Source organism: Oncorhynchus tshawytscha, linkage group LG19, assembly GCF_018296145.1.
Source record: "Oncorhynchus tshawytscha isolate Ot180627B linkage group LG19, Otsh_v2.0, whole genome shotgun sequence".
Lineage (NCBI taxonomy): Eukaryota > Metazoa > Chordata > Actinopteri > Salmoniformes > Salmonidae > Oncorhynchus > Oncorhynchus tshawytscha.
In genome coordinates this window covers 1,766,007-1,777,880 of record NC_056447.1, presented here as the reverse complement: position 1 = coordinate 1,777,880, position 11,874 = coordinate 1,766,007, and the positions used below count along the sequence as shown (strand labels likewise).

Here is an 11,874-nt window from a genome sequence, read left to right as displayed (position 1 = left end):
GTGGGGACAGCAGACTGGCATAGGGAGAGATTGAATATGTCCGTAAACACTACAGCCAGCTGGTATGCGCATAGTCTGCACACAAGTTTGGGTTTGTGACAGAAAAAAAATTGTGTAAGAGGAAACTAAAGGAGCTGTTTATAAAACAAGCACAAAAGATCCACCCCCGTTTTATAATGGAGTTCATAGTGACAACCAAACCCACGTTCCAGGTGACAACCATCCACATTTTTTCCTGGCTAATATCCTTTCTGAATTTACAAGTATTCCAAGAAATAATCATCTACTTTTTCTGAAGTATATCTGTAATCCTATTACATTATTTTAGCTGGTAACGTAACTGTTTACAGGTCCAGTTTTGGGGGGGGGTAATCAGATTACATGTAACTGATTACATGTGTTACTCCCTAACCCTGGCCGAGACACAACACTAGCAACTTCAAACACACTTCAAACAATATCATGAGAGAAAGTGAAAAACCATGTTGTCAAATTGGTAGAACAAAGGATAAAAGGTTACAACATGAATGTAAGCTCACCTGTTCTAGGGATTTTCATACAAATTCCTTGCCAACCACCACACTCTGTAGGTCCCCTTTTCCTGCTCAAAATCTTGAACCCCTCACTACAAACCTTCATCTGGGAGTGTGATAAATAAGTTCTCTAAATCTCTAAATAAGTTCTGCAATATCTTTAAGTGTAGCGTAGCAAGCGCCTGTGGAAACTTGTCACCACAGAACACTTATTTATGTTTGATTTATGCGTGTTTTTCTGACTCCTTCAGGGGTATCTTTTTTTTGAGAGTAACTGATGTAAACAGGCTTAAAATGATCTCTTTGGGACAGGGGGCAGCATTTTCACTTTTGGATAAATAGCGTGCCCAATTTCAACTTCCTGCTACTCATGCCAAGAATATAAGATATGCATATTAGTAGATTTGTATAGAAAACACTCAAGTTTATAAAACTGTTTGAATCATGTCTGTGAGTATAACAGAACTTATGTAGCAGGCAAAACCTTGAGGACTAACCATTCAGAATTATAATTTTTTTAGGTCACTGTCTATTCAATGAGTTCTCATTGGGAAATGAGATTTCTAAGGCACTTGTTTGCAGTTCCTACCGCTTCCACTGGATGTCACCAGTCTTTGGAATTTGGTTGAGGTTATTCCTTTGTGGAATGAATAAGTAAATATGGCCATCTTGGAACAGGGTAACGTTATGTGAACTGTTAGAGAGTTGCGCAAGACTTGAAAAGTAGCGTTAGTTTGTGATCCTCCTGTATTGAAAACAGGTAGACCCGTCTTCAATTTGATTGATTATTAACATTTACAAATACCTAAAGTTGTATTACAAAAGTAGTTTGAAATGTTTTGGCAAAGTTTACAGGTAACTTTTGAGATATTTTGTAGTGACGTTGCGCAAATTGGAAGCAGTTTTTTTCTGGATCAAATGCGCCAAACAAATGTACATTTCGGATATATATGGATGGAATTAATCGAATAAAAAGACCATTTGTGATGTTTATGGGACATATTGGAGTGCCAACAAAAGAAGCTCGTCAAAAGTAAGGCATGATTTATATTTTATTTCTGTGTTTTGTGTGGTGCCTGCAGGGTTGAAATATGCTATTCTCTCTTTGTTTACTGTTGTGCTATCGTCAGATAATAGCTTCTTATGCTTTTGCCAAAAATCCTTTTTTGAAATCAATCTGAAATGTTGGCTGGATTCACAACGAGTGTAGCTTTAATTTGGTATCTTACATGTGTGATTTAATGAAAGTTTGAATTTTATAGCATTTTTTTTTATTTGGCGCTCTGCATTTTCCCTGGCAATTGGCCAGGTGGGACATTTGCGTCCCGCCTATCCCAGAGAGGTTGTGTCTGTGTGCCTGGAAGGTGAGAGAAAACAAGTGTATAAGAACACCACCAAATATCCTTGCTATGTGGCATGACACGCAACCCCCTGGGCACAGTTCAACATCTATTTTTCATTTGTCAACTAATTGGAATTCAACGTGAAATCAACATAAAATGTCATGTTACAAAAAGAATATGAAATTCTTTCCAAAAAAAAATTGATGATGTTTTACAAATCCAATCAGTTCTTCACGTTGATTCAACGTCATCACATTGACTGTTTTGGTTAAAATGACGTGGAATCAATGTTAATTCAACGTGTTGATGCACAGTAGGAAGGAATGATTTGTTCCCAGTATTTTTCCTTCTATATGCTTGGTCAGCATAAGTTGAAAATTTACTGCTGAGTAATTGTAGATACTTAGCCAGTCATTTCATTATATATTAACCAAATATGTTAACACAGTATTTCTTTAACGTAATCATCGCAGTACCATTACTCAAAGCCCCTAAAAACGTTGGGGTTATTGGGTTAAATGTTACAGGCTCTGCATACTGTCCAAAGGATATGAAATAATACTCACAACAATGTAAAATATTTTTGAATTTTATTTTGACATAAATATGTAATGTCTTTCGTGATTCAGTCCTATAGTGCAGGATTCTCAAAAAAATACTGTTCATCTAAAAATTAGAACTTTGATTATTTGCTTCAATCATATCCACGTACCCATACTGTGAATGCATTCATCAGATTTTCTAAGAGTGAGGCTATACCTGAATAACCATTGGGGTCATGGGACGTGATAACTGGGGTGAGCAGCTACTGCCTGTGTAGCACTGGCAGGTGAACTTGTCTGCTAAGGTGAGTAGGTCAGCAGAGGAGGGTATTCCGATGGCCACGTACTTTCGCTGGGACTTTAGGAGGCGGAAGTTGTCCGGGTTCAGGTGCAGGTAGTCATTGGAGTTGTAGTCCTTTCTGACACAGCGGCCATTGCCTTGGCAAAGGACGTCACTACAGAGTTTGGCGGCAGCGGTCACGTTAGCAATGTATGGGTTGAGGGTGGATGTCAGGTATGTGGATAATGCTTCACATGAAGCCTGAAAGGACAGAGAGGGGGTGGGGGGTGAGATATTAATGAACTTGTTCTTGGGATGGAATGTTGGATGAATTATATAGAGGATAGAAAGAAGGGGGCTACAAATGGACATGTCATATCCAAGTGTTGTGCCACCTGACAACATGTGAAAGGTGATATGATAAGCATAAACATTCCGTACTTTCCGTTTTTTACATAAATAGCAAATGTAACAGCGTGCCATCATTGGTCAGCACTTCCTTACGGAAAAAACACATGAATTTCACATTTCAGCAATTTCATATTTCAACAAGTAGTGATGAAGTCCATCTATCTTCCACGTTGAGCCATGAGAGATTGACATGCATATCATTAATATTAGCTCCCCTTGTACTTTTTTGGACCACCCGCTCTGTTCTGAGACAATTGTAATTTTCCTAAGTCCCTCTGTGGCATCTGACCACATTACTGAACAGTAGTCCAGGTGTGACAAAACTAGGGCCTGTAGGACCTGCCTTGTTGATAGTGTTGTTATTAAGAACGCAGAGCAGCACTTTACTAGGGACAGACTTCTCCCCATCTTAGCTACTGTTGTATGAATATGTTTTGACCATGACAGTTTACAATCCAGGGTTACTACAAGCAGTTTAGCAACCTCAATTTCCACAATATTCATTACACTAATTAGTTGAGGTTTAGGCTTTAGTGTATGATTTGGCCCAAATACAATGCTTTTCATTTTTTAAATATTTAGGACTACCTTATTCCTTGCCACCCATTCTGAAACTAACTGCATATCATTGTTAAGTGTTGTAGTCATTTCAGTTGCTATAGAAGCTGACGTGTATAGTTTTGAGTCATCTGCATACATAGACACACTGGCTTTACCCAAAACCAGTGGCATGTCGTTAGTAAAGAATGAAAAGTGTAAGGGGCCTAAACAGCTGCCCTGGGTAATTCCTGAGCTTACCTCTATTATGTTGGAGAGGCTTCTATTAAAGAACACCTTACGTGTTCTGTTAGACAGGTAACTCTTTATCATCAAAACAGCAGGGGGTGTAAAGCCATAATACATAATTTCTTCTAGTAGTAGACTATGATCGATAATGTCAAAAGCCGCACTGAAGTCTAACAAAACAACCCCCTGCAATCTTTGTATCTCAGCCAATCATCAGTCATTTGTGTAAGTGCTTGTTGAATGTCCTTCCCTATAAGTGTGCTGAAAGTCTGTCAATTTCTGTAAAATAGCATTGTATCTGGTCAAACACAATTTTTTCAAAAAGTTTACTAAGGGTTGGTAACAGGCTTATTTGTTGGCTATTTGAGCCAGTAAAGGGGACTTTACTATTCTTAGGTAGCGGAATTACATTTGTTTCCCTCCAGGCCTGAAGGCACACACTTTCTAGTAGGCTTATATTGAAGATATGGCAAATAGGAGTGGCAATATCGGCCGCTATTATCCTCAGTAATTTTCCATCCAGGTTGTCAGACCCCGGGCCAGGTCGATTAGAAAGGCCTGCTCACTGAAGTATTTTAGGGAGCGTTTGATAGTGATGAGGGGTGGTCATTCGACCGTGGACCCATTACGGACGCAGGCAATGAGGCAGTGATCGCTGAGATCCTGGTTGAAGACAGCAGAGGTTTATTTGGAGGGCAAGTTAGTCAGGATGATATCTATGAGGGTGCCCATGTTTATGGATTTATGGTTGTACCTGGTAGGATCTTTGATAATTTGTGTGAGATTGAGGGCATCTAGTTTAGATTGTAGGATGGCCGGGGTGTTAAGCATATCCCAGCTTAGGTCACCTCACAGTACGAACTCTGAAAATAGATGGGGGGCAATCAATTCACATATGGTGTCCAGGGCACAGCTGGGGGCTGAGGGGGGTCTATAACAGTGAGAGACTTATTTCTGTAAAGGTGGATTTTTAAAAGAAAAGTTCAAACTGTTTGGGCACAGACCTGGATAGTAAGACCGAACTCTGCAGGCTATCTCTGCAGTTTATTGCAACTCTGCCCCCTTTGGCAGTTCAATCTTGACGGAAAATGTTGTAGTTGGGGATGGATATTTCAGAATTCTTGGTGGCCTTCCTAAGCCAGGATTCAGACAAGGCTAGGACATCAGGGTTATATATGATAGATGTTAAAACTATGTATTGCTACCACTGTATCATCAAAGGCATTATCTACATTTCCGAGATAGTCAAAATGTAATCTGTTACAAGCAAGCTATGAACTGTCACGCCCTGGTCTTAGTATTTTGTGTTTTCTTTATTTATTTGGTTAGGCCAGGGTGTGACATGGGTTTATTTTGTGGTGTGTTTTGTATTGGGGTTTTAGTAGGTATTGGGATTGTGGCTTAGTAGGGTTGTCTAGAAAAGTCTATGGTTGCCTGAGGTGGTTCTCAATCAGAGGCAGGTGATTCTCGTTGTCTCTGATTGGGAACCATATTTAGGCAGCCATATTCTTTGAGTATTTCGTTGGTGATTGTTCCTGTCTCTGTGTTAGTTTGCACCAGTTTAGGCTGTTTCGGTTTTCACGTTAAGTTTACTGTTTTTGTATTGTTCGTGTTTCATCTTCATTAAAGATGTATCGAATTAACCACGCTGCATTTTGGTCCGACTCTCTTTCACCCGAAGAAAACCGCAACATGAACCTTGTTTCTTAAGCTACATCGCCTATTTTTAGCACCTTTCTGGATTGTTGGCGCATACAAAAATATATTTTGCTGTTTGAAAAAAAAATTCTCCATAATTCTGCTTAAGAATGGAAGGTTGGGGATTGTCCGAAAATTTCTATGAGCTGAAGAATCTAGATTACGTTTCTTCAGAAGGGGATTCACCATAACAGTTTTTAGTGCGGTTTGGAAAGTGCCTGTGAATACGGAGTGATTAACAATCACTGTTAAAAAAAAAAAAAACTGTTTTGAAGAAGGTGGTCGGGATATCATCGAGAAAGCAGATAGAAGGCTTAAGTTGTGATGTCACTTTCCTGAGCATGTCTGAGTAAAACAGGGAAAATAAATCCACAGTGCCTTTACATGTTAGGCTAGGGCACATATCATCAAACTTCTCTTCAGGTCTTGCTTGACTGATACCCAGCCTAATGTTGGTTATCTTACCTCTGAAATATGCCACAAACTCATCACATTTAGATGTGGAGGAAACTTCACTTAGGTTTGAGGGGGTATGATTTATCAGGCCATCAATGGTCAAGAAGAGCATCTTTAAATTAGTCTGATTAATAGTGATCAAGTAAGAAAAATGAGTCAGTCTGGCATTTCTAATGGCCTTGTTAAATATGCCAAGATGCTCTCTCAGAATATCATAATGGACCTGCGACTTAGACTTTCTCCCCTTCCACTCTGCCTTTTTGCAATTTCTCTTTAATTGATTTAGTTTCCTCACTCATCCAAGGGGCTCTCCATTTGGATGTGGACTTTTTCAACTTTACTGGAGCTATGGTATCAATGGTAATCCTTAATGTGCTATTAAAATCATCAACTAAATCATTACAAGAGGAAGGCAGAATAGGTAGTGTTGTTCATGTACTCAATAAAATCTGTAGCAACGTCAGAGGTAAGATAGCGTTTCTTAATAATGTGTTCAGTATTACCCTGCGCTATTGGTAATAAAATGCAACAAGGTAATAAAATACACAGTGGTGACCAGATAAAGCAACATCAACAATAGAGGATATGTCAATAGAAAGCCCCTTGGTAATAATCAGGTCCAGAGTATGGCTGCAATTATGGGTGGGCCCAGTAACATGTTGGATAAAGTCCATAGAGCTCAAAATATTCATAAATTCAATGACCTTGGAGTCAGTCTCTTTGTCAACATTAATATTAAAATCGTCCAACACAATGATTTTATCATAGTTCTCCGGGACAATAGACAATATGTCACGTTCTGACCATCGTTCGTATGTGTTTTCCTTGTTTTAGTGTTGGTCAGGACGTGAGCTGGGTGGGCATTCTATGTTGTGTGTCTGGTTTGTCTATTTCTATGTTTGGCCTGATATGGTTCTCAATCAGAGGCAGGTGTTAGTCATTGTCTCTGATTGGGAACCATATTTAGGTAGCCTGTTTTGTGTTGGGTTTTGTGGGTGATTGTTCCTGTCTCTGTGTTTGCACCAGATAGGACTGTTTAGGTTTTCACTTTTCTTGTTTTGTTTAGTCTGTTCATGTATAGTCGTCTTTCTAAATTAAACATGAATAACCACCACTCTGCATTTTGGTCCGCCTCTCTTTCACCACAGGAAAACCCTTACACAATAGCTCAGATAAATCAGTAAAGAAAGTTGGTTCAGTGCTTTGGTGGCCTTTACAGGGTTTTGGCCAGCACTGGTGGCTAACATTTAAACAGCATAGCATGATGCTCAAAAGGCCCAAAGTCGACAAACTAAATTTCCTTACAGCCGAGAGCAGTATTAAAAGTAGAGGCTGTCCACCCACCCCTTTTACCATTTCTGATAGAGTATCAAAAGCTGTAGTCCAGAGGGGAGGCTTCAATAAGAGCGGCACTAGAGTCTGATGACAGCCATGTTTCAGTGAGAAACATGCAATCAACTTGGCGCTTAGTAATGATGTCATTCATGAGAAAGGTTTTACTAGTGATTGCTCTAACATTTAAAAGCATATTCAACGGGGCATCTGCCTCGAGGTGACACATGGAATAACATCCAAATTATTAACGTTACAACCATTTTTTTCTGACCGTCTCCAATCTAACAGAATGGTAGGAGATGACAGTTTGTATAAACTCACTAGAAGGCGGAGTTAAAGGAAGATAAATTAGGTTACTCACAATACCCGTAGTGACATTTCCATAAGATTTTGTATGCTTTCCAAGTCTTTTGTTACTTCTTCTGACAGGGAGAACTGGAGCACTACCAGACCCTGTCCGCCAGTCTCAAAAACAGTTTGCGATGATGCTGGAAATAATCCTGAAACATCTCCGCACTTAGTAAAAGTGTGCTGTTATTTTAGTTATAAGTTATTCTGTCCCCTCATCATTTTTCATTTACTTATTTCAGCAATTTTGAGGGTTTTCTGTATAGTTGTCAATGTTGGTGGGGCATATTATTCAGTGTTAATGTTACTCCTGAATCACAATGATAAATATAATAGTTTTTCTTCCGTGTATTTTTAGCAAAGATTTACTTTGTAGTCCAAAGTGTAAGAATACAGGTGAAATCAGTTACTGCCACATACATGGCGGCTTAGCAGGAAGATCGGAATGCTGTGAACCAAGAGGTTGTGCGTTCAAATCCCACGTAAGGACATGTTGAATAACAATTACTGTATAAACAAACATACACAATATAGTCAAATATATATTGTCCTTTGAAAACACTATGCTAAAAGCACTTGTGTGTATCATAAAGACTCATTAATGTTTGCAGGGCATCGCCTGTGAAATCATGTGTCATATCATCAAATGGGAAGTGTTCCAAAAACATACTGTATAGTTTCACATGATTTCACAGTTGAAAAAATGATAATAATAAATGCGTTGGTTTACAGGGTCAGCGCTTTGCTCAAGGGCACCTCAACAGATTTTTCACCTTGTCGGCTCAGGTATTTGAACCAGCAGCCTTTCGGTTGCTGGCCCAGCATTCTAACCCAGGGCTCTTCCACCCTGTTCCTAAAGAGCTACCATCCTGTCGGTTTTCCCTCCGACCCTAATCTAGCGCAACTGATTATAATTAATTAGCTGGTTGATAAACTGAATGAGGTTAGTTCTAACTGGGGTTGAAGAGGAAACCTACAGGAGGGTAGCTCTCCAGGAACAAGGTTGGCGAGCCCTGCTCTAACCACTAGCCTACCTGCCGCCATGCCAAGATCATCACATATGAAGTGTTCCAAAAACATGTTTTCACATGTGCAGAACTGGTATATGTCATGTGAAATCATGTGATTTCTCTGTGAGGGTACTGCACCACCACTCAAAAAAGCTTTTTTACATTGAAGTATTCAATGACATTTAAGCAAAACATAGTACAAATTAAATAAGTGTACTTTATATTTCATCACGGGACATAAAATAAGAAATGTGGAGGGGTGCATTTGAGATTACCTTGTCAGTATAGTCGGCACTGGCTCCCCAGAGCACTGACCCGGAAGCCCCCAATGCTGCACTTTCTCCAATACTTCTGATCAGATCTTCCTGGGAATGACAGACACACAGAAACTCCTGCATGAAACTCAGCTGAAGTAAAGAAAATACATTTGTAATAGTGTGTGCACTGCATGTCTTAAATGTTCTTGTGAGTTATCAGCATTTAGTGAGCACACGTTTTTAAAAAAAGGTAAAGATAAAAGTCTATTGAAATTGTGTAGCACTCAATATTGAACTATTAAATAATTGACATCTAATGCCCTCACCGTACTGAGAAACGTATTCGTATTTCCGTCCCTGTAGAGTGGGCATGAGTACACATAGATGGGCACAGTGTAGGGGCGTTTGGGCAGAGCTGCCACCCGCACTGCCTCCTGAACGCGGTTTCTGACGAAAAGTGCCACGTTGGCGCTGTTGTTCAGCGACGCAGGCAGGTAGACTGAAGGGTATAGAGCCGTGCTGGACTCCCAAAGCCACAAAAGCTCGTCGTTCTGGCTCTTGGTCTTGTCGGAGCATTGCCCTGTGTAGTCTGGCTTCTCCCAGCCATAGTTGTAGCAATCGGGGAACAGATAGAACCCCCATTGCTGGCTGGGCCGCTGGCTGATACCTAGCATCATGGTTCCCTCCATGTAGTTGCGGGCTGCAGTCTGAAACTGCTTCTTGGCCTCAGTGGTTGCTTGTGATGGGGACAAAGAGGGGTCCTTCTCTCGAGCGTAGGCGATGGACAGTTGACGGTAAATATTCTTGGACCCCCAGTTTCTGTCCCACAGGGGGCGCCAGTCTTCCCAGTCGATGACGGCCAGACCCGGGGTCGTGTCAGAGGGGATGTAATGATTGATGTCACCGTAGGCCTTAATCAGGTGGGCCGTCAGGTTGCCCTTTTGGGGGATGCCACCATTGAACTGGCGATGGTTGTTGGGGTCAACGTGAGGGTACAGGCCCAGGCGGTCGACGTAGAACAGGGTGAGGAACTGACCGGGAACAGCAGCAGGCGTGGTCACTGCTTTGAAGGACCAGGTGTCCAGTGGGATCTGCAGCCTCTTGCATGTAGGGGTCGGGGTATTCCATATACCCACAAACGGATGACCGTCAAACAGTGGGGGCTCCGTTGTAGGTAGCGGGGAGACGAAACTAAGACACGCCAGAAGGGAGAGGAGTAGCTGGGGAGCGCCCCTTTTCATCTGGGGGAACTGGTCCATCGTGACTCCTCTGTGAGAACAAAAATACATAAATACATGTATGTGGTAACTGGCAGTGGAGGAATGTGACTTCCCAACCATCTCTGTATAGCTACAGTGAGGTACCTTATATACATGTCTTTTCAGATATCTTTACATCTTAGCCAGTGATGGTCATAGCAGAGAGAAAAGGTGATAGAGCCAGTGGTGGCAGTTATTAGAACATTCAGTACACAAGCTGTTGATGACGATGTTCAACTGTTACAAAGTCAGATGCCAGACTAATATTACGGATGTTACCAAACAGCCAAAAGGCAGCCTAGTAGTCCTTACCTGTGCGTAATACGCGGTTGGAGCACACTGACACAGTAGAGAAATCATATTTTTATACATTTGGGTTAATCTATCCCATTTGATGTAATCTTGTATCAAGTGCTCATTAAACATGTTCCTGTTTGTTGTACATTATGGTTTATCATTCAAGAGCTTTATCTGTGGTTCCAAGAAGGACTGTTATTGACTATTTAATAGACCGATGAGAGAGCGACAGAGCAGAGCAAGGACATACAATGGTTCATATTTGCAGAATTTCAATCTGGCTGTCAAGGTATACTTGTCTCTGGTATCTGAAAATAACAGGAGATGATATATCACCTGTTATTGTGAAGCTATTGCTCAACCTTTTGACAAACCTCAGGTCTTGTCTCTGGTATCTGAAAATAACAGGAGATGATATATCACCTGTTATTGTGAAGCTATTGCTCAACTTTTTGACAAACCTCAGGTCTTGAAGGAATTCTTGACATATGAAATGGGAGTGGCTAGAACAAAACTTTAGGCCTAAGTTCCAAAGCCGGCCTGATTGGACAATATACCCTATGCACTTATATCACTTTCTGCAAATCAAACATTTTCCATGACCTGATAGATTTTTAAAAAATAGGCATATTAATAATATCATTTTCTTCTCCTCTGGATGGGAGCAAGTTGCGGGCACGTCAGGCTCCGAATCAGATTGCAGGCTTTGGGGTGAGAGAACAGTTAAGTGCTATGATCAAGCAGCCACCACACTTATGTCAACCAGTACAACAGGTCTGGTACATTTCTGTGACACTATTTATTTTACTGTTATCTGGTCTCCTATCTCTTTTCTGTACTCAGGAAAACACAGATGCCCTTCAAGGCACCTGACCTCTGGAGTATGCGGAGGATATCAGTGTTTGTCTGCAGTTAACAGCCTAATACACTGTTACATTGCCTGTGTGTAAGAGAGAGAATGTTGCCAAATAATCATGCAACAGAATCCAAGTGTTAGAGGTCACTTTCAGGGACACTTTAATGGTAATTTAATGGCTTCTAAGGGCTGATTTAAGGGCTACTAAGGGCTGATTTAAGGGCTACTAAGGGCTGATTTAAGGGCTACTGTACTAAGGGCCAGGAATCTTTGAGAATCGTCATTGATACATTAGAAAATAGTCAGCCATGGTTCTTGATATAAGCATCCATTTACTGTGATCTAATTAAGAGACAAATTCATGTATTCAAAATGATTGTCACGCCTTGGTCTTAGTATTTTGTGTTTTCTTTAATTATTTGTTCAGGCCAGGGTGTGACATGGGTTTATTGTGTTGTCGTAT

At 40.7% G+C, this 11,874-nt stretch overlaps 1 protein-coding gene across 1 annotated transcript; it reads right to left on the bottom strand.

Moving 5' to 3' along the window:
* Nucleotides 1–2,452: 2,452 nt before the first annotated feature.
* Nucleotides 2,453–10,597, bottom strand: LOC112218219 (hyaluronidase-5). The gene is made up of 4 exons (XM_024378842.1): nt 10,571–10,597; nt 9,326–10,268; nt 9,018–9,107; nt 2,453–2,959 (listed from the first exon to the last, which is right to left on the bottom strand). The coding sequence occupies exons 2-4, from the start codon at nt 10,256–10,258 to the stop codon at nt 2,630–2,632; spliced, it is 1,353 nt and encodes a 450-aa protein (XP_024234610.1). The 5' UTR covers nt 10,259–10,268; nt 10,571–10,597; the 3' UTR covers nt 2,453–2,629.
* Nucleotides 10,598–11,874: the final 1,277 nt, after the last annotated feature.